Source organism: Leuciscus leuciscus (genome assembly GCF_965113295.1).
Source record: "Leuciscus leuciscus genome assembly, chromosome: 4".
NCBI classification, from domain to species: domain Eukaryota; kingdom Metazoa; phylum Chordata; class Actinopteri; order Cypriniformes; family Leuciscidae; genus Leuciscus; species Leuciscus leuciscus.
Window position 1 is genome coordinate 12354837 of NC_138728.1, and position 22589 is coordinate 12377425.

A 22589-nucleotide genomic window follows, 5' to 3' on the forward strand; every position below is an offset into this window, starting at 1 on the left:
CTTTTGGAAAAACATGCCTTGGACACCTTCTTTTTCCATTCCATAGAGGAGGAGGTGGAGGAGGATGAAGACGACAACATGTCCACCACCACCAGCCGCCGTTCTAAGATCCCATGGAAGATGTGCTGCCGTTACCTTTCATCAGGTGGCTTCCTCATGGTCTTCCTGATGGTGTCGTCCAAGTTGGCCAAGCACTCAGTTATGGTGGCCATTGACTATTGGCTAGCAACTTGGACGTCCTCAAACTCGAACCAAATTCTTGCAGATTCTTTTGTCAACGCAACCAATTACACAAAGAACTATGATGCCACACAGATCGCAGAGGTGACGCACAACTGCTGTTTCCTCTTTGAAATGTTGTCTTTCATATACTACTTTGTAGTTATACTAAAGTTGAGTTCTTTGCATGTTTTACAGCATCGTTCCTACGTGCCAGTGTTTATTATCCTGTGCGGGGCTGCGATAGCACTCTGCCTTATCACTTCCTTAACTGTAGAGTTTCTTGGAGTAGCTGCAGCTACAAACCTCCATCATGACCTCCTCAACAAGATCATTCATGCTCCCATCAGGTACTTACTCAATATTATGAATCCTACTGTTATTTGAGGGGAACACAATATCTGATATCGACTCAACCAGGAATGTCATTATAAATTGTTCTTTTACACCATTGTTAGATTCTTTGATGTCACCCCGCTTGGACAAATCCTGAACCGTTTCTCAGCGGACACCAACATCATCGATCAGGTGAGAGAAAGACGGACAGAAAGAGATCTGTTTGAAGTGTCAAGTACGTCTTTTTCCTTTTAAGCCTATTGAGACGAGCCTTGGGTTTCCACACAAACTTGTGACCTCCGTGCTACTGTAGTCAACATTATTGTATTAATGAGATGAGGAATATAGCATATGTGTGCTAATGTGTGACTTTTTCGTTCTATCTCAACAGCACATTCCCCCGACACTAGAGTCTCTCACTCGCTCCACTCTACTCTGTCTCTCTGCAATTGGGGTCATTGCTTTCGTCACCCCTGCTTTCCTCATCGCACTGGTGCCCCTCGCTGTAGCCTTCTACTTCATCCAGAAGTACTTTCGGGTTGCTTCCAAGTAAGTAGTTCACTGAACAATGAATGAACTCAAAAGAATACTTTTGATTTAGTCATGGACAGTGGTTCCAAAGGTTGGAAACATGTTATCTCTACTTTGTATAGAATAAACTTGAATTGAGTAAATCCAACTCAACTTAGACATGTCAAAATAACTTGATTGAATAAAGTTCATTAATCAAAATGTCATAACTTGGTCTGGCAAAAATGAAAGACTTCTCTCTGGTGACGAATGATGGACTTCTCCAATCCTTTAGTTAATTCAAACCCTGCCTTTTTCTTACAATCGACAGCAAGCTCGTATTCATTTTTTGAGTGCAACGCCCACATCTCAAAATCCAATCAGCAATCAATAAATATAGAACCCTGCTCCAAATGTTTCCTTTTTACACTCCGATGTTCATCACAAGATGGAAAAAAAGATGGAAAAAAATCTTTAAAGCAACTTGCGTTCTTGTTAGCATGTCCTCTCAATGCAAGCACATCCTCTACACTTCACCACAATGGAACCCCCCTTAAAAACACCAGTAAATTAGAAACTGTTTTAAATACAAATATACCAATAATACCAATACTCTCCCTATGCAGTCCTGTGCAAAGTATGATGGCAAGTGGAAATGCTATTTCCCAGTTTCTACAATGCTACTTTAACTAAAATAATTTTAACTTAACCAACTAGCTCCAAGACGAGTCACAGATTTAAGGAAACATATAAATAAAATGATAAAATTAATTCCATGAAGCATTGTAAATGATGCAACTAAAGTGTTTTAACATATTTTCTCTTCATGCACTGCATGAATTTGACAATTAAAAGATCTAAAAAGTTGAAATCCCAGTATTACAAAAGCATATACCATTGTTTAGCAAACTTGGAGCTCATGATAGTTCTGTCTTGCAATGTTTATACAGTAATCGCTAAAATCAGTTTTGCAATGAAGATTTTGAAAGACATTTTTACTTCCAAAACCCGACTAAGCTCTATTGACTCTCTCTCTCTATCTCTCTGTCTGCTGTTTTTTCTTTTTCTCCTTCAGAGATCTCCAAGATCTCGATGACTCCACTCAACTGCCTCTTCTCTGTCATTTCTCTGAGACTGCAGAAGGCCTCACCACCATCCGAGCATTCAGGTCAGTGAATCTAGACTTTTCTGAAAGCACATGACTGTTTGAATAACCCACATTTTCTCTTTTTCTCTGTTCCCCTGACTGTATGCAGAACTAAGCAGTTGCATATGAATGACAATAGAATTAAATGCGTCTTTATGATACAAAACCATTTTTGTGCAATATCAGCCGTGCAGAATTGATGCAGTCTTAGTGGCTCCAGGACATTTCTTATAAACACATGGTGAACATTCAACCATCCCTGACTTAAAGTAATCCGAAAAGAAACATTAAAATATTAAGCTTTTATCTCCTCTGTTAAGTCTCCAGAGTGTTTACATGAATGAACTGAACACTCTCATCCTTCACAGCTGTGTTGCTGTTTAGCTGTAGTCGGTCACCGTTCTGTATCACGCACTAAATGGTTTTGACTCACATAGTAAAAGGTCTCTGTTTCCAGGCATGAGGCTCGCTTTAAGCAGCGGATGTTGGAGCTAACTGACACCAACAACACAGCCTACCTGTTTCTCTCTGCTGCCAACCGGTGGCTGGAGGTCAGAACTGTAAGTAAAGTGGCACATGCTGATGATCGCCTTGAGTTTTTAGATTTCAGAGGTGGTGGATCTAAAGAGAAATTTTAGGAATGTCAAAAGTAGCAAGTTGATAGTAAAACACTACCAGTCATATTGCACCATCTTGTCGATTTATTAATGTTAATTATATTAATTAAATCACATTCAACATGTCTTAAATGAAAGTAAATTACAAAATGGAACACAAAAACAACAACACAAAAAGACTTTACTTAAATAATTATAACTTGAAAAAACTTTAAGCAGTGTTTACGTGATGTAGAAATACATTTTGGCGAGATAACTCGAATGAATTCATATGATCCCATTCTTAGGTTTTCGTACAATCTGCTTACGCCCACTGAGGGTTAGGTTTTGGGGCGGAGCTTCATGCTTACTTTTTTTTTAAAAATCGTACGTTTTGCTACGAATTCTATCATATGAATTCCACGCGAAATCACCATCTTATAAAATAGTTACGGTCTCTCATGAGATCGGGTTGGAAGTACTCTTGTTGAATAAGATTTTTTTTTTTTTTTAACCTACTTATTTTAATGTCTATTTGATGATTTTCTCATTTAACACAATGATGACTTTGAATTATCTTTTGGGGGTAATTTCCATTAATTAGATGAATTAATTGCCACATCGTGTAATTATTTAGATAAAAAATGTAAATCGCTTGACAGCCCTAATTAACAGTTATCAACTAGTAAATCTGTGGCGTCTTAAAAACCTATATAATGCCATTTGTAATTTGTATTTTCCTCTCAGGATTATCTAGGTGCTGTGATTGTCCTCACTGCAGCAGTGGCAGCTATCTGGAGCTCATCTGAGTCTGGTCTGGTTGGACTGGGTCTAACCTATGCCCTCACTGTGAGTTTAAACACAGCTTTACTGAATTTCTAGCATGCAACAGTGGCCATCAGGTTTATCTCAGTGATAAAAAAATAAAAGTTAATGTCCTCAACATGCTTTTTGTTAAGGTGACAAACTACCTGAACTGGGTGGTGAGGAATCTGGCAGACCTGGAGGTCCAGATGGCTGCAGTAAAGAAGGTCAACAGCTTCCTGAGCACAGAATCTGAAAACTATGAGGGATCCATGGGTAATTAATCCTTTTCAGACTCATTTAGTAGTTTTGTACTAGAAATACTTTCATGATAATCCAGAGTTTTATTTAGTCTCTAAATGAAGACCTACTAGATCAAAGCTCATATTTCCGGCTTCCTGGCATCCAGATCGCTGCTACATGTGCATTTCCTCACATTAGTACATTAGGACAGAGCGACCTGACACAAACCACTGAGAGCATCATGAAAGGATGTTTAGTACATCAAAACACTCGAAGCAAGAAAGACCTGAGAAAAATGAGTTTTAGCAATAGCCTGTTAGCGCCGCTGTTAGCCGCAAGCAATAGCTCATTCTCCATCTCCTTGTCAGTGACATAATGGAAAACTGAGTTGGATAGTAGTCGTCACGTGACAAAACTTTGACATTTGGACACCATATATAGCTGTGTTAATTGCAGCTTGTTAAAGTGCTCACTTGCAGTGTTCTGGGTTTTTTGTTGCCATTGATGTATCAGTGTTATGTCTACTTTAACTCTCCTCAGATAAAGTCATGTGTGGCGGCACTTAATCCACTGACTGGGCAGGAAAGAACATTCTGTTGCTAACCTTTCTGTAAACCGAATTCTATCCAAAAACATGCGCTAACACAATAAAGGTTTTTTCCCCACTTCAAAAGGTTTTACTCCGAAAGACATAAATAGCCCAGTACTTTTGAACATAAAGTTATGCCTCCAGACACATTGGGTGGCCCAGAGAAGCTATTTTAGTTTACATAATGTCTAGGTCAATAAAGGGGGATCATTTATGATGGCCACCATGTCAAGATCACATGACCAGTCAGATATGTCAGTTTTGCTATATTTTATCTTCTAATGGTTATAGCATGAGGAGACTGGTATCAGTATTGAGTATATGGAATGGTAACCTAAATCCAGATCCAATCCTTTCATTCACTTTAATTTGTTGGCCACCTCACAATCATTCTCCTTCTGGTTTTTATGTGATTTCAGATGTCTCACAGGTACCGGAAGACTGGCCACAGCATGGCGAAATAAAGATCCATGACCTGTGTGTCCGTTACGACTGCTTGTTAAAACCTGTCCTCAAACACGTCAATGCCCATATCAACCCTGGGCAGAAGGTACACACCAACTTACAACTCTTTATTACTTTGTGCATTTTTTTCTTTAAATTTCATTCATCTTGTCATTCATCTTTAATGAATAGGCAAGGATGGTGAAACAAGCAATAATTAGGTGTTGTTATTGTTAAAACTAAAGCTATTAAAAAGCTACTAAAATTACTAAAATGAATAAATTAAAGCTAAATAGTCATATAAAAACTAATAAATAAAAAAGACAAAAGGACAGAACAAACTGACTACATCTTAAACTAAAATGAAAAGCTAATTCAAAATAATAAATCTGAATGTAAATAATACTAAAATAACCCTGCAATAAATAAATAATATTATTAATCTCAAGCAGTCCGTTAACCTCAAAACTATCATTAAAATGGTCCAATAAGTCACAGTGAAATTATTCCTCCAACCGAAGCTTGCAAAGTCAAAGAGCATTCGCCGGTCCTGATACCGATCGACCTGTTGCGTGCTGCAATTTCACTGTGGTACAGTGTGTGCTATACTGTACCACTCAGTTGTGGTTGTGTCACAGGGGCGTTAATTTTCTCATTGCGCTGTCAAACCACAGTTATTTTCCGCCTGAATACCGACTATACGGTGCAGCAAAATCTTTCAGCTCATCAGAATTCAGAATCTTTCAGAATTCCCTCCTCAGCTTTTATCTTTATTAGTCTAACTTGATTTTTTGGAGTGCTGCCCTGGCTCACAATATACGAGTACGACAGCACATATGGCTTCTAATTGTGACATGGGACCTGTAACTGTCCTCACTAGTTTGTGTAATTTAGGAGAGAAGCAGCCCTGAATGTGTTTACACAAAAGCAATCTGAAAATGTCAAGTTGTGTAAAGCTCTCACATGTTGTTCTTACTGTCGCAGGTGGGCATCTGTGGCAGAACGGGCAGTGGAAAGTCTTCGCTGTCTCTGGCCTTCTTCAACATGGTGGATGTTTTCGAAGGTAGATCTTCTTCCAAGTCTCCATTTAATACAATATTATGGTTCACTGAGAATTACAGCATGTCAAGCTCGCCGCTGAGGAGACTAAATAAGAATAATAGAGAGAATAAAAAAGGAGCTAGGAAAATATGAAAGAAAAGCCATGGACTTTTATGATAAAGCTATTTTAATGTCCTCAGCTACTAAGCCCAGAAACATTTCTTTCTTTGCCCTTGTTGTTTGTTCTGTTACCATATGGTTACTGTCACTTTGACAAGCAGCCATGATGTCATATTTAGACATTAACCATAGAGATCTGTTGAGTCTTACTGTCATTATTGACAGATATATTTATTTCTAACCTGGATGATTGCTTTATCTGTAGTAAAATATGAAACAGAATGTGTTTAAAAAATACTTTATATAAATCATGCTATGTATATTTAGTACAATGTTCACTAATGCATTTGTATATGCAAAATATAGTTTTTTTCCCTTTACATTAAAAAATGATAAAGGACTAAAACTTTAGTTAGTTTTTTATTTTTAAGAAATTGAATCAGTTTTAGGGTATTGTTTTTATTATAAAGAAAAAATACAAGATATAACAGTCACAGTTATTTTCTCCAAGAGTTTTATCATATTATCCAGCGTGCAGCATTAACTTCATATTTCTCTTGGCCAAAATAAATCTTTAGCCAAATCAAACAGTCCTTGCAGCTTTGTGCATATTAGCACGGCTGAATGAGATGTTTTAAATCAGAAGAGCACAGACCCTCTCTTCACCGTGTCCATATAAAGCTAAAATGAAAATCTTAATAGCTTGTTTGGTCTTTTGGCTTGTTCGGATATTCACAGACCACTATGTATTAAAGTCAAGTTACTGTAAACTGACATGAACACCCAAAACTAATAAAAAACAATCCTTTATTAGGTGGAGAGGAAAAAGTGTTAGTGATTAGTTTGAGATTTTGTGAGGAACTAAATATAGCTATATCTTATAAAGATAGATGTGTTAAATATCTAGGTTGTTGAAGCATAACATAGACTAACACTTAATATTGATATTTAATTGAAAGTGTTTAATGTGCTGTAACTGATCGCTATTTCTTTTTCTATTCCCCCCCTTTTTAGTTCATTTTAAATAGTTTAACAAATTTATTTTACAAATGTTCAATATATCTCAATTCATATGAGCTAAATATAAAAAATAAACCAGTGTGGTTATGGTCAACTAAAACTATTAAAAATAGTTTCTGTTTATTAAAATAAGGCTGCAATAAAATAAAACAATATAAACTAAAAATTACTCAAATTAAAACTGCAATAAAAATAAACGAAAGTTAGTTTAAAAATACGAGCATGTAACAAAAATGACTAAAACCTAAACTAAAATTATAATAAATAATAAATAAATAAATAAATAAGCTAATTCAAAACCTGTGTATATCTTCTTTTTTTTTTTGCATTAGGAAAGATTGTTATCGATGGCATTGACATCTGCAAGCTTCCACTACAAACCCTGAGATCCCGTCTGTCAATCATCCTACAGGATCCAGTGCTGTTTAGCGGCTCCATCCGGTAAACACACGCAAACATGCTCGCTCAAACATACAAACAGACACACAGATACGTTAGTATCTGCGTAACGCATGCACCTCACACACTCACTGAGGCCAAACTGACCCAAACAGACAAGACCAGGGACAATAAACACTCACTTCCTGCCTGACATTTTTAATCAGAAGTTCTGTATAAACAGATCATTTACAAAACACAGGGAACCCTGGAATGTGACATAGGGGGCATTCCACTTTATTGGCATTGCATCATAATGCTGTTTTCAAAATAAGCTATGCATTTGTATACATTTAGTATTTTGTTTCTTTTCAAACACTAAGTATTTCTTTCACTGGACATTCAACCAGTGAATCCTCAGCTCCAAGCTTGTTTGAACTTCTCACGGATACTAAGTGTCATGTTTGTTTCTGAAGACAGTGAGCATATGGGGTTTGTTTAAAAAGGCCGCCATGGGATAAGAAAGAAAATAAAACTGAACCACCATCACAAGTCATCTGGGAATGGTTTTGGGCAAGCTGTTGTCATGACAATGTTTATATGAAGCAGGCCTAATGCATCATTGGGCCCAGGAGACGGAGCGTACGAGTTATTGGTACAGCAAATCTTTTCTTGATTTTAATTTTGGAAAACACAGGCAGGCCATAAAGGAAGAAGCTGTGGTTGGAAGCCATTTCCCAGTGTGTTAAAACGGATGTGAACATGGGTTCATTAGTATTGCCTCTTATGGTCATTTGGGAGCATTAACACAATGTCCCTTGAGTTTGTTATTGATTTAAAGGGATAGTTCATCCAAAAAATTTAATTCTGTCACATTTTAGTCAACCTGATGATGCTCCAATCCCACATCTTTCTTACGTGGAACAAGAAAAGAGATATTTTGAAGAATGTCCAAGCTGCTTTTTTCCATACAATGAAAGTGAATGGTGACTGGGGTTGTTGAGTGCCTAAAAAGCTCTCCATTCATGTTCATGTACACTATACACTACTATTCAAAAGTTGGGCTCAGTCTCTTATACTCACCAATGCTGCATTTATCAGTAATAATGTGAAATATTATTACAATTTAAAGTAACTGTTTTCTATTTTGAACATTCTTAAAATGTAATTTGTGATGGCAAAGCAAAATTGTCAGCATCATTACTCCAGTCACATGATCCTTCAGAAATCTGCTAATTTTGGTGCTCAGGAAACATTTTTGATTATTATCAATGTTCAAAAAGTTGTGATGCATAATATTTTTGTGAAAACCATAATAAAAATGTTTCCAGGGTTCATTGATGTATAGAAATTTCAAAAGAACAGAATTTATTAGATTTATATACTATTTATTAATACAAAAAACAAAAAAAACCATTATAAATGTATTTACTGTCACTTTTGATCAGTTTAATGCATCCTTGGCCCAAAACTGTGAATAGTAATGTACATTCAGACAGCATGTGTCAAAAAGTCAGTGATGATTGGTGACAAGTCACTTGATAACCATTGCAATTGTGACTGTGTGGAATGCGACTGCAATTACCTTATCTCTGTTACAATGTTATCTCATATTTCACTCTTTTATAAACACATTCTATCTTTAACCAGAACTATTGTTACAATCACGAGCGAAAACAAAAACAGCATTCAATCTTTGTCCCTCAGTCCCTCAACTAAAATAAAATGATACTAAACCCGCCAGTGGGTGGTGGCAAATCGTTGTCTTAACCAGTTAGTCATTGAATCATTCAGTCAGACTGAATTAGTTCAAAACGGCTGATTCGTTCAAGGACAAGGCAGAAGTGAGTGAATCATATTCATTAAAACGATTCAAAAACGCAGGTTCATTCAGTAACGATACTGAAACTGCTACTCAGTGACACACGCAATGGCTCTACTGTTTGGAACTATTTCGTTGGCAAAATAGAGGAAAAACAGACTAAAATGTACAGTAAGTCTCCTAATAGCCTTTCAACATATTGTTTATTGAATTGTGGTATAAAATCAATGTCACATTTGCAAAAATGCTGATATTCAGGAAAACAGCACTTTTGCTTGTGTGATATTGCTTAAAAATGATAAAAACGAGAATTTATACAGAGACTTTTTTTGCACCATATATTGGTTTTTCGAAGCATTGTTATTAATTTTGGTGGCATTTTTGCCCTAAGCCCCCGTTAATTTCCGCCCCTGGTGTTTGCTGCGTGATGACGGGGAGCTGGGGGGGGGTTTCGTGCGCAAGTGGAGGCCCCTTCTGTTGCGAGGACCAGGCCCGTTTCAAGTGAAATGGGTGAATCATAGCGAAGGCCGCTACTGAGGATGAATAAATGATGATAGTTTTCATTTTAAGTGAACTAAATGTAAATGTGTGCGTATGTGCATTTTTAGGTTGAATCTTGACCCAGAGTGCACTTGCACTGATGACAGGCTTTGGGAAGCGCTTGAAATCGCCCAGTTAAAGAACATGGTGAAAGCACTCCCAGGAGGATTGGGTAAGAATGATACTTTCCAACTGTTCAATGCTTATCAGGATTGGTTGACATCATAATGTCAGTCACCTCGTAATTTTGACGCTGACTGGAAATTCATTAAATTGAAAAGCTGGAGTATTCTGACCTTTTCATTTAGTTTTATTCAGTGAAAAGTGATATTTTGTAAATCTAAACAGCTGTAAAGCATCATGCTCTGTCTATGTCTTCTCCCAGATGCTGTGGTAACAGAAGGAGGGGAGAACTTCAGCGTGGGACAGAGACAGCTTTTCTGTCTTGCCCGGGCCTTTGTTCGCAAAAGCAGCATCCTTATTATGGACGAGGCGACAGCTTCTATAGACATGGCCACGGTACAACCACATCTATGAAAGCCTGTTTCTGCCACACAAGAAAAAATCATGCTTTAATAAATCATAATTATATTATATACTACATCATATTTGTAAGATTTTCCCCCGGTTTCACAGACAAGGGTTAAGTCTAGTCCCAGACTAAAATGCATGTTTGAGGCATTTTAAATGAAAGAACTTGCACTGACATATCTTAAAAATTAGAATCCATGAATATCGATCATTTTTGGTACTAAAAATTATTTTGTGGCAAATTCAACAGGAAAATATTCTTCAGAAAGTGGTGATGACTGCATTTGCTGATCGGACAGTTGTCACCATAGCGGTAAGTTACCCTATATCAATCTGGGTTTTTTTGTTTGTTTTTGCTGGTCTATATGAAAATACAGGCACAGAAATATGCAAAACAATACAGAAATACACCTTTAAAGGGATAAGGACTGTTAATGCTTGCCAGGCTTTGACGTCTTAAAGGACAAGTTCGGTATTTTACACTTAAAGCCCTGTTTACAGATCGTATCCGATGAAATAGAACGGTTAAGATAAAAATTTGGACACATGCTGCTGTCCCGAGAATTTTAGGTTTATTTCGCTTCACCCCCTCACCCCCACAATGGTTGTCTATATGCACTGGAAGATTCCGTCCTAAAAACACATTAAACTTTAGTTTACAAAGACGTGAAACTCACCGAGTGGTCAGGGGGTGTTCACTGATATGTTCCATCAAAAATCGCTGTAAAAGATGCATTCCAACAGGTTTTATCGTAGTTTTTGTCCAACTCCATTGACTTAATAGGACGTGCTGTGAGACCGCAGAACCTTTACGGTATTACTCCGCCGCTTCTTCTTCTGCTTCTTCTGTGTATTCAATGAAATGCCCGTGGTTTGCTTGCAATTGGCAAAGGTGCATTATCGCCACCAACTGGGCTGGAGTGTCTATTATTCAAGCTCTCAACGGAAGAATCACGGGTGTGACGCGTTTGGCAAAATAGGTCCACAAAAGCGAAATAAACCTAAAATTGTCGGGACAGGAGCATGTGTCCAAATTTTAATCTTAACCGTTCTATTTCATCAGATACGATCTGTAAACAGGGCTTTAAAGGAGAAGTTCACTTTTAAAAAAACTTTTGCTGATAATTTACTCACCCCCATGTCATCCAAGATGTCCATGTCTTTCTTTCTTCAGTCGAAAAGAAATTAAGGTTTTTGATGAAAACATTCCAGGATTTTTTCACATATTATGGATTCCATTGGGACCCAAACGGTTCAAGGTCCAAATGACAGTTTCATTGCCGCTTCAAAGGGCTTTAAACGATACCAGACGATGAATAAGGGTCTTATCTAGCGAAACGATCGGTCATTTCAAAAATAAAATAAAAAGTTGACGTTTTATAAGCACAAATGTTCGGCTTGCTCTGTTCTGTGATGCGCGTTCGTGACGTCACGTAATACGCAATTACGTTGAAAAGGTCACGCTTGAAAAATTGAAGAAAATGTTCTTTTTGGCTTTTTAATATTAAAACACTCAGGATGCGCACACGAAATGGGCATTTTAAACGATAAACTGACACAAATACATTTGAAAATGTTTATATGGTCCTCCTTCCGCACATTTGTAAACACATCAAACTTGACCTTTTCAACGTAATTGCGTATTACGTGACGTCACGAACGCGCATCACAGAACAGAGCAAGGCGAACATTTGTGCTTATAAAACGTCAACTTTTTATTTTATTTTTGAAATGACCGATCGTTTCGCTAGATAAGACCCTTATTCATCGTCTGGTATCGTTTAAAGCCCTTTGAAGCGGCAATGAAACTGTCATTTGGACCTTGAACCGTTTGGGTCCCAATGGAATCCATAATATGTGGAAAAATCCTGGAATGTTTTCATCAAAAACCTTAATTTCTTTTCGACTGAAGAAAGAAAGACATGGACATCTTGGATGACATGGGGGTGAGTAAATTATCAGCAAAAGTTTTTTCAAAAGTGAACTTCTCCTTTAAGTGTAAAATACCGAACTTGTCCTTTAACTCCTTTCTCTGTTCTCGACTTCTACTTCTAACAGCTGACAATCAGTTTACTATCAATCTCTTGCTATTAACATGTTGCATCATAAGTATAAGCCTGCAGCCACTATAGTCTGACGTTTGTGCTTTAAACTGTCATTCAGAGCCACAGATACACAAATAAGTATTTCTGCTTCTGTTTGTGTCACTTAAAACGCATCCAGTAAAAAAAAAAAAATGCAAAAAGTGTTTTTAAAGTGCCACAGAACGACATTGAGCTTTGAATAAATGCATGGTCTCTCTCTGCTGCTGTTTTTGCTATGCTTTCCTCACATTTTCTTCTCCTTACCCTCATCCCCTTTTCCCTCTCTTTCTTCTCCTTCTTTGTCCACCCATCTCTCTTCCTCTGACACAGCACCTGGTTTCCTCCATCTTGGAGGCAGAGCAGGTGCTGGTGTTTTCCTCTGGGATTCTGGTAGAGTGCGACAGCGCTCCTAACCTCTTGGCGCAGGAGGACAGCCTCTTCAGCATCTTAGTCCGGACGCACAAGTAACCGTGATTAGGCTCCGCCCCCTTGGCACCTACGCACTGGTTCATTGGTTGGTAACCAAGAGCTTCCTATGTGTGCGCCCTATTAGAACATTTTAGCTCACAGCCACTAACCCTATTCTAAAGCAGGTTGACTATGTCACATCACAACAATGTTCAAACTTTCATGACTTTTATTTTGAAATGTATTATATTCATGTGCTTCCTTTGCTTCATGTGTCTTGTTCTGATTGGTTCCCTTTACCTCATGTGTCTTGTTTCCATATTCTGTTGTCTAGCTTTCTGGAACGTTAAGCCTAAGGTAGACGTAGCAATGCTAGTGCTGGGTACTTAATGTTACAGCAATTTTCCACAACATGAAGGTCAAATCTTAAGGATTTATGAATGAACTGCTAGTTTTAAAATCTTCCCAGTCTACTGACATTTGTTATGACATCTACTTCAAACATTACAATGCTCATGACTTTGGTTAACTCTACTAGTAAATCCTCTTCAGCAGCCAATTACTCTTCGATAACGATGCCATAGAATTATACAGAGTTACCCCAAAAACAGAAATTCAAAGACACAATTCTAAAGATGGCATAAGGTCTATATAGACTAATGACTAACAAGATACGAAAGCAATCAAGACAATGAACCAATGGAAAGACACAACTACCACATGACAAGACCATAAACCAATGAGAACAAGACACATGAGGTAAAGAGAATCACATAACAAGAAACACAACTATGATGAATTTCAAAATAAAAGACATGAAAACATGATGTGATAAAACAGATGTGACAGACTAGTATTTGACTAGCATTTTTTTAACATGAAGGTTAAATTTAAGTTAAAATGTATATGAAAGTGTATATAAGTTTTTTAAATAATATATTAGGTTTAATATATTTGGTCACCATTTATTTTTAACAATTGTTATTAACCTTTTAGCTTTTTTTTTGCTGTTCACTTACACAGTCTTGTGGTATGAAAATTATTTTTTATAAATAGCCATAATAAAGATAAGATGTAAGCCTGTTTTTTGGGGGAATATGACATAAAATGCTCTTACCTGAGAGATATCAATGAAATAGGTCTCCTAAGAAAACTCTCTGGCTTTTTAACAGCAGGGTCTGTAAATAAAACAAAACAAAAAAAATTAAGTTGGGATGCTTTTTTAGCTTGATGTTTTACTCTGATTACAGAAACCTGCAGTGACTTGAGCAGAAAAGGGGATAAGTTAAACGTAATTTCAACAGCTAAGGTGTTGTTTTAATCAAAATGCATCTGCAAACATCTGCTTGAGTGTGCCTGTTTTCCACAGCATCGTGTCCACACTATCCTGACGGCTGATCTAGTCATTGTGATGAAAAGGGGAAGCATCATGGAGAACGGAAAACCAGATATTCTCATGGAACAAGAGGACAGCTTGTTTGCATCCTTTGTCAAAGCCGACATGTAGAGCCACTCATCTCCATCACCACATCAGTTTATACCACTTTTGGCCTTATTAACAAATAGCAGCCATTTCTTTGCCAATGCATTGGCGCAGCCGCGCATGCATCGGAAAGGACTCAACTTCACACGGACTCTGAACTGTTATCTTTTTATATGAACCCCTATCACAGTATATTGGACTCTTTTTTAGCATTTTGTTACCTTACCGGCCTTTTTCTAAGTAATGATATGTGTACTCTGAAATGTTTAAGCAATAAGTATTTATCTACTGTGTTTTGACTAGTACAAACACTGTACAGAGCATGTCTGTCCTGTTGAGGCCTGACGCTCTTTTCTGTCTGTCTGAAGTGCATTGCTGATACAGATTTAAGGGAGGGAGGACAAATATTGCTGGCTTCCCAAAGCACTCTTGAGAGAATCGCGAGCCCTCACTTTCTGGGGAGTCATGCAATGTCCACCATCAACCCTAATGTGTTATTCACACCCTATATACAAAACTGATCATATTTTATATTTTCTACTGTATTCCTCTTATGCAAATCACTTAACCAAAAGCTTATTTTCAGGGGTTTTAACGTTTTAAACATTTGCTCCTCAACAAAAAGACAAATAGGGTGAATTTCACGAAAAATATCAAGAAATGCGCAGGTCATTTTTCACTTTTAAATTAAATTAAATTAAATTAAATTAAATTAAATTAAATTAAATTAAATTAAATTAAATTAAAAATATGGACCATTCCACTTTTATTTGAAATGTGATTTTTATGATTTTAAAATTAAAATGTAATTTTTAGGACACTTATGCTTTTACTTTATGCAATATATATTGAAGTGAAATTATGACTTGGCCATTTTTCTCATGAGGCTCACCCTATAACCCAATTTAAAAACACACTATAAAAGGTACATTGTCGTTTTAAGATAGGCCTACACTTTTTCAAGTGCACTACAAGTTAAAATATAAATTCAAACCATGTGATTTTTCTCTCCTAACGTTTTATTATGAGGGTGTCAAAATGAGTCTGCAGTCTCTGTACAGCCAAGCGATATATTGTACACACACACCGTCGTTTGTTTCCCTCATCTCCCTTTAATGGCGTGCCAGTCTCTACCCTCACATCACTTTTACATTTAACCTTCAGCTTTCTTTATTTGAACGCTCTACTTTCTGGAAGTCACAGCCAAAGATGATCTAAACAATGACCTGCAAGTGACTCTTTGTCCCAGCAGTAAAATGATGCATTGCTGTGTTTGCTGTAACCACTGTGGGAAATCTTTCCATTCATTGGACATTAACTGTCATCGCCAGTGATTTGATGAATATTTGCAGTGAGCTGTGATGTCACACTTCAGCAGTGATATTCCAGTAACTTGTGAATCCAACCATGTGCGTAAAACAGCAGCTGACACGCTTTACACACTCCGGTGATGTGTAAACACCACGTCAAACTTCACTGCGAGCCAACAGCAACACATTTCAGTCTTTTATATCAAATACACTCTAAGTTTATTGCAATTACTGCTAATTTCAGGTATGATGGACTGTTTTAAATGTACATATGTAATTAAAATGGCTTTTGTACCATAAGCATTTCACTGCATTATAATGTGTGCCTAACTTCTTTTTTTTTTACACATGAAATGAAAATAAAATTTGCTTTGTGTGTTTACTTATCTCTATTGAGTGTCATTGCATACTTTTAAGCAAAATGTAAAACAATTAATAAACAGAAAACTGTTCGGTAAAAAAATGTAAAAAAAGGGACATATAGGCCTACAAAAATAGTTAAAATTGATGGTGCTCAATTCTACAAACAAGCAATAGATGGTCAAACTGAAAAGCACTACATTAAAATAACTCAATTGATTTATTATTAAACTAATGAGATCCCTCACACATGAAGATCTTGTAGGCCTATTACACAGCGCCCCTTCTGTTCACATTTCATTGAACCTTCCGTTTTGATGCCAAAGGATCCTAAATATGATATCTTGCCCCATTCCTATTATATAGGCAGCTATTTTATATACAGAAACCCATTTATAATGTGTGAGAAACATATTAAGGCTAAATATAACATTTAAATAACTGAATTTTAAATTGTGAAAACGCACTGAAGCCAAAACTGGATTACCCTTTTCTTATGGGATTTTATAGGATAATGTTAGATGTTTAAACCTGAAGATAAATATTTTTAATTCAGATTTATGTAGCGCTTTTCACAATAAATATCACTCCAAATACGTTTTTCAGAGAATATTACAGCGAGCAGCCTAAAACAACAGTGAAATACTCCATAGAAAAGATAGACAGATTCAAACTATTCTTAAAAAGATGCACGTCTCATAAAAGAAAAGATTATCATTATTTTCGCATTTGTTTATTATTATTTTTATTAGTTCTTACTGTTAAAAGGGCTTCAGTATAAAACATTCAAGATTAATCTGATGATTTTCGACCTGTCCTCAGAAAAGCAGAATAAAACAATAACAATAATTTCAGTAAATGTGTGTCGAATAGTTAACCCTAAAACAAAAGTTTAAAAGTTTAAGGTATATTTACTCTCTAGCGCCCTCTTGCGGCCCTCTAGGAGTCTCCGGACCCCAGTTTGAAACCCCTTGCATTCTTACAATATCATTACATCACATTGCAGAACTATGTAGATACACACATTCAAATTGTTCACATTTTACACATTTTTTAAACGTCCTGACCTGCAATTATTTCCATTGATGCATGGTTTGTATAGGATAGGACAATATTTGGCCGAGATACGACTATTTGAAAATCTGGAATCTGTGGGTAATGAAAAATCGAAATATTGAGAAAATCGCCTTTAAAGTTGTCAATTTCTATTGGCGATTGTGCTGCATCCATTCACAAAAATAAATGTTTTATATATTTAAGGTGGGAAATTTACAAAATATCTTCATGGAACATGATCTTTACTTAATATCCTAATGATTTTTGGCATAAAAGAAAAATCTATAATTTTGACCCATACAATGGGTCAAATTTGGCTATTGCCACATATAAACCCGTGCAACATAAGACTGGTTTTGTGATCCAGGGTCACATATATCCTATTTGTTATGTTATACTGTATGAACTCCATTTGACTTCGATTTGTATAATTTAGTATATTCTTTTTTTTCCCAGTCTATAAAATAAGGGCGGACATAAATAATGCAATCTTTTAAAGAAGTTTTAAAAGACTCTCCTCTCCAGGGTGAATGTTTCTCAGAGGCAGCAGGACAGTCATGTACCGCCCATGTGCGTCAAGAGCGCTGCACAATCATCATTAAGATACTTTTTTTGAAGACTTTTAGCGGTACACGATGTGTGTTCTGCTCTTTATGTAGTGTTTATTGTATGAACTCACACAAGAACACAGATTAAGATCTGACAGATGTAAAAACGGTCTTTGCTTTAGTTTGTGCTTCTTCAGTAGAGTTAGAGGGCAGGATGGTTATTAAACTGGAACAGCGCGTTTGACAGTCGTTGGAGAGGCTTTATTCCTGAGCGTCTGCACTTGACATGCCCAAATAATGTTGCCGCGTAAAAGCATCATTCCTGAGGAGTTCGCGCTACCGGCGCTCGTGTCTCGGATTCCCCGCAAACCCGTGTTCAGGGACCGGGTGAACAAAGCGCGCTTCATCGCCAAGAGCGGTGCGTGTAACCTGGCCAATAAGAACATCCGCGAGCAGGGCAGATTCCTGCAGGACGTCTTCACTACTCTGGTGGATCTCAAATGGCGTTTCACGCTGGTTATTTTCACCATGACGTTCCTGTGCAGCTGGCTGCTGTTCGCCATGGGTTGGTGGCTGGTGGCGTTTGCGCACGGGGATCTGAACCTAAACAGCAAACCTGTCGCAGACCAATGTGTCACTAATGTCAAGTAAGTGTGCTCAAGTCATTTTGGTCAATGGCAAAATGATGTTAAGTAACAGACATCAACAGACATTTGTGCAGATGGAGACTATAATGATGTTCACACTTTCCAAACATAATTATGTCTATTGATCAAAACTCTATCAGATTTATGATGGCAAACTAATGACTGGAATCAGATGTATTGTAAATTAATTCTATTTATTTTAAAAATCAAGTTGAAAAATGTCAAACTGAGATACATCTGTTTATTAAATCTATGTATTATGTGTGTGTGGGTGTGTATATATATATATATTTTTTTTTTGTTTTTTGTTTTTTTTTGTTACTATTATACTACAAAGTTTAGACAGACCTAGTTATTCTTTATTATTTCCTTTTTCAAATGATGTAGTTATAAATAAAAACGCATTCAAAAATAATTATTAAAATTTTGAATTGACAATTGATGTGTGTTATATTATATAGAAGTCATTAAAGAAGTGCTGAGATTGGATGGTATTGTTATTATAGAGAATAAATGACTAAGTTGTTTTGTTCTATGTAGAAAGAAACTTATTTCAATCATTTAAGGAGCCTAAAACTGTGACTTCTCTTCATCTTTTCCAGCTCTTTCACTTCTGCCTTCCTCTTCTCCATCGAGGTGCAGGTGACGATAGGTTTCGGAGGGCGTATGATAACGGAGCAGTGTACGGCGGCCATCACCATGCTCATATTACAGAACATCATCGGCCTGATAATAAACGCCGTCATGCTGGGCTGCATCTTCATGAAGACCGCCCAGTCCCACCGGCGCGCCGAGACCCTCATCTTCAGCCGGCACGCCGTCATCGCCGTGCGCAACAACCGCCTGTGCTTCATGATCCGGGTGGGAGACCTGCGCAAAAGCATGATCATCAATGCCGCCGTGCGCCTCCAGGTGGTCCGGAAGACCACCACGCCGGAGGGCGAGATCATACCCATCCACCAGATCGACGTCCAGACCGAGAGCGTGGTGGCCAGCAACAGCATCTTCCTGTTAGCGCCTCTGATCATCTGTCACGTCATCGATAAGGACAGTCCCCTGTACGATCTCTCAGCGATGGAGCTTCAGTGTAGCGACCTGGAGGTCATCGTAATCCTGGAAGGTGTTGTGGAAACCACGGGCATCACCACTCAGGCTCGCACCTCGTACGTGACCGAGGAGATCCAGTGGGGCCACCGCTTCGTGCCTATAGTGACCGAGGAAGAGGGCGTGTACTCCGTGGACTACTCGAAGTTTGGGAACACGGTCAAAGTGGCCACGCCGCAGTGCAGCGCCCGCGAGCTGGACGAGAAGCCCTCCATCCTGATCCAGACGCTCCAGAAGAGCGAGCTGTCGCACCAGAATTCCTTGCGCAAGAGGAACTCCATGCGGCGGAACAACTCCATGCGCAAGGGCAACTCCATGCGCCGCAACAATTCGGCACTCGCCGTGTCCAAAGTGCAGTTCCTCACCCCCGAGGGTGGACCAAATCTAGCTGTCACATGACAAATGGCCTTCTTAGCGCTTTTCATCTGTATTTCTTTAAGTCCTTGTCATGCTCTTTTATATGTTCTCTTCTGTTACTTTATCATATATGATGGAGCAACGTGAGGCATTTATGTCATTATAATGGATGGTTTTCTATAATTGTTGATCTTCAAATAATGTGTAATTTTGAAGAGCTCCACAAATTATATTAAGTAGGCTAATGATCACAGCATTGTAGGCTACTATGGACAATGACAATATGGTTCACACTTAGTTAAACTTGACAGTTTTTCATTTGTTCTGTAATAAATGGTATGTGCTCAATAAAGCATCTGGTTTCCTCTCTGGGATTTTTATTTCAATTTGTTTGAATGTAACCTAATGCATGAATTTAAGTTTATCAATAAAGCTGAAATGATACAAGAAATTAATCAAGAGCAAAACAGTGAACATCAGTAAATTAAACTGTGACCAACTGACTATAGTTGCAGAATGTCAGAATATAGTTGCACTATTAGATGCATGTGAAACTTGCATGTCAGAATGGTTGTGATGCTGATTCCTGCTGGTGAAACTTTAAAGTGTTTGTGGCGACCTCTGGTGGTGAACTCATAAAACTGCATGTGCGGCGACCTCTGGTGGTCAACTTATAAAACTGCATGTGCGGCGACCTCTGGTGGTCAACTTATAAAACTGCATGTGTGGCGACCTCTGGTGGTCAACTTATAAAACTGCATGTGTGGCGGCCTGCTGTGGAATTACAGACGTAAACGGTAGACGACTTTCCTCAAACTTCCTCACTGCGTTTAGCAAGAGCATCTCAAACGTCGATTATCTAAGAGTAAGGCAGGTAAACATCATACGACTGTTGATGTTCATTTGCTTGATGTTTGTGTTTTGTATAATTAAGAACTGGCTAAGTCGAATGTTTAGTGAGGATGATAAATGGACCAAAAGTTAACGCTCTGAACTGCTTAAACGAGTTATTACGTACGTTCAGTATAATATTGTTAGAATAATCACACGATATGAAGATACATACAGCCAGGTTTTACATTGTATCCAACATTTGTATAGGTATCGTAAGGCATGAAATTCCAATTGCAAGCTAATGGATCATCAGCTGCAACAACTCGAAGGATAATTTGTCCCACTTTACCGGCGAATTTGATTTTAAATTCGCTTTTAGCTATTGTTTATGACATTTGCTCAATTTTAAACAGCTTTGCCAACTTAAGATATTATAGTCAATGAGGAATAATTATTTTAAGAGAGTAAATATCGCCCTCTGGTGGTCACTTGCAGTTTTTACAATAAGGGTAGTTTGCACATGATAGATGTGATAAAGAAACGAGGGATAACTGCATTGCACTGCCACTGACTGCAGAGAAAAAATACTTTTTATGCACGCGTGTGCATGTATGTCAAAAAATATGTTCGTAAAGAATTCGAGGCACTTTATTCCGCGTATGCTTAAAAACTGCTGTATATCCCAGCATGCACTGCGCGAGAGTAACCAATAGTCTATATTTTTGTTTAAAACGTACATGAAAACACATATTTTTCACGACTAACTTTTGCTGCAGCGTTTCGATTACATATCCCAGTCCACTGCGAGCCTGTTCGCGCGATAGGGAACAGTAAACACACTTACCGTTGATGAAACTCCTGTGTTGTTCGAGGACCTGCCCTCTCTGGCCGTTAGTACGTCAGCTTTGCGCAGTGGCAGTATCGTAGCCTATGAGGTTTATCCGAGGCGCGATTATTGCTAATTGAAAACTTTACCCAATACCCCGCCGTGACGACTTGAAATATAGTCGGCACTGGCAATTTTTGACGGTCTCTACGGAGACTGATATACTGGTTAAAAATAGAATTTATATGATATCTGAACTTAATTGATGTTATTGTTAAATTTCTCATCGAACTGGCTTATAGAATTGTCTTTCATGAACATTGAAGCTGTTATTACCACCTCAACTTCATTTCAGAGCAATCCATTAGAGATTTCTTCTTCTGTTAAACGCAAAAGAAAATATTATTTAAAATTGTTGGTAACCAGACAGTTGACGGTAGACATGACTTGCATAGTATTTATTTTTCCTATTATGGAAGTCAATAGGTGCCATCAAACTGCCTGATTACCAACTTTTTTCTTTTCATCTTTATATTTTGTGTTCAACAGAAGAAAGAAACGCATACAGGTTTGGAACAACATTAGGGAGAGTAAATGATGACAACATTTTCATTTTTGGATGAACTATCATTTTAATATACGGTATTGTTGTGATTTCGAATTAGTTTAACATTATTTTCTACTCCACTAATTAATTAAGGTCTGTATTTACTCTTAAAAAATAATGATCCCCACTTGACTATACTAAACTATTTAAGTATATTTATTACCATGTTTAAAGCTATTTAATATTGTGGAAAATAAGTAAATTCATAAATAACATTAAACATTGGTGAGTAAAAGATAGAAAACGTAATTTTACAAAATAATTATCCCTACTTGACTATTTTAACTGCAAGTGACAACGTTTTTTTTAAGGTGTTTAATAATTGTGTGAAATAAATCAAATTTAACACTGGACTGTAAAAGATAGATTTTATTTATTCAACTACTTGACCAGTACTTGACCAAACAAACTGAATTTTTAATTTTTAATGAAAAACAGGAAATTGCTAATAAACTAATGAAATAACAAAATGAGCTACTCTCTGAATGGAATCGTTTTGGGTTTTTTGGACAATAAAATTATTATTATTATTATTATTGCATTTTAACAAGAACAAAATATAATTTACATACAAGAGTACATATTACATTATATAATGTACACCATACATGTCAGGGGTAAAAAA

General features: G+C 37.3%; 3 protein-coding genes across 13 annotated transcripts in view; 2 read left to right on the forward strand and 1 right to left on the reverse strand.

Annotated features, from left to right (window-relative positions):
- Positions 1-11490, reverse strand: part of plxnb2a.3 (plexin b2a, tandem duplicate 3) — a 62221-nt gene extending 50731 nt beyond the window's left edge. The window contains exon 1 of the mRNA XM_082166694.1: positions 11475-11490. The gene's annotated coding sequence lies outside the window, so the exon portion shown is untranslated. The remainder of the gene's footprint in view (positions 1-11474) is intronic.
- abcc9 (ATP-binding cassette, sub-family C (CFTR/MRP), member 9) overlaps positions 1-16011 on the forward strand; it is a 39477-nt gene extending 23466 nt beyond the window's left edge. For 5 of the 11 annotated variants that reach the window (XM_082166673.1, XM_082166670.1, XM_082166675.1 and 2 more), the window contains 15 exons: positions 47-569; positions 678-747; positions 947-1104; positions 2141-2233; positions 2670-2772; positions 3556-3657; positions 3768-3888; positions 4864-4994; positions 5873-5951; positions 7402-7510; positions 9878-9981; positions 10195-10328; positions 10591-10653; positions 12755-12938; positions 14202-14341. In XM_082166673.1, coding sequence (XP_082022799.1) covers positions 47-569; positions 678-747; positions 947-1104; positions 2141-2233; positions 2670-2772; positions 3556-3657; positions 3768-3888; positions 4864-4994; positions 5873-5951; positions 7402-7510; positions 9878-9981; positions 10195-10328; positions 10591-10653; positions 12755-12892 — 1928 coding nt within the window. In that variant the 3' untranslated portion in view covers positions 12893-12938; positions 14202-14341. Of the gene's footprint in view, positions 1-46; positions 570-677; positions 748-946; positions 1105-2140; positions 2234-2669; positions 2773-3555; positions 3658-3767; positions 3889-4863; positions 4995-5872; positions 5952-7401; positions 7511-9877; positions 9982-10194; positions 10329-10590; positions 10654-12754; positions 12939-14201 lie in introns of all 11 variants that reach the window. The other 6 variants (XM_082166677.1, XM_082166679.1, XM_082166680.1 and 3 more) reach the window with 2 other exon arrangements.
- Positions 16012-17542: 1531 nt separating this feature from the next.
- Positions 17543-20066, forward strand: kcnj8 (potassium inwardly rectifying channel subfamily J member 8). The gene is made up of 2 exons (XM_082166699.1): positions 17543-18236; positions 18839-20066. Exons 1-2 carry the CDS (start codon positions 17887-17889, stop codon positions 19737-19739), a joined length of 1251 nt encoding a protein of 416 aa, XP_082022825.1. The 5' UTR covers positions 17543-17886; the 3' UTR covers positions 19740-20066.
- The last annotated feature ends 2523 nt before the right edge of the window (positions 20067-22589 follow it).

Excerpts from the sequence above, each read along its gene's own strand:
- kcnj8 (XM_082166699.1), top strand. The coding sequence starts at position 17,887 with ATGTTGCCGCGTAAAAGCATCATTCCTGAGGAGTTCGCGCTACCGGCG. Across the intron at positions 18,237-18,838 it reads CAATGTGTCACTAATGTCAA|CTCTTTCACTTCTGCCTTCC; the intron begins GTAAGTGTGCTC and ends CATCTTTTCCAG.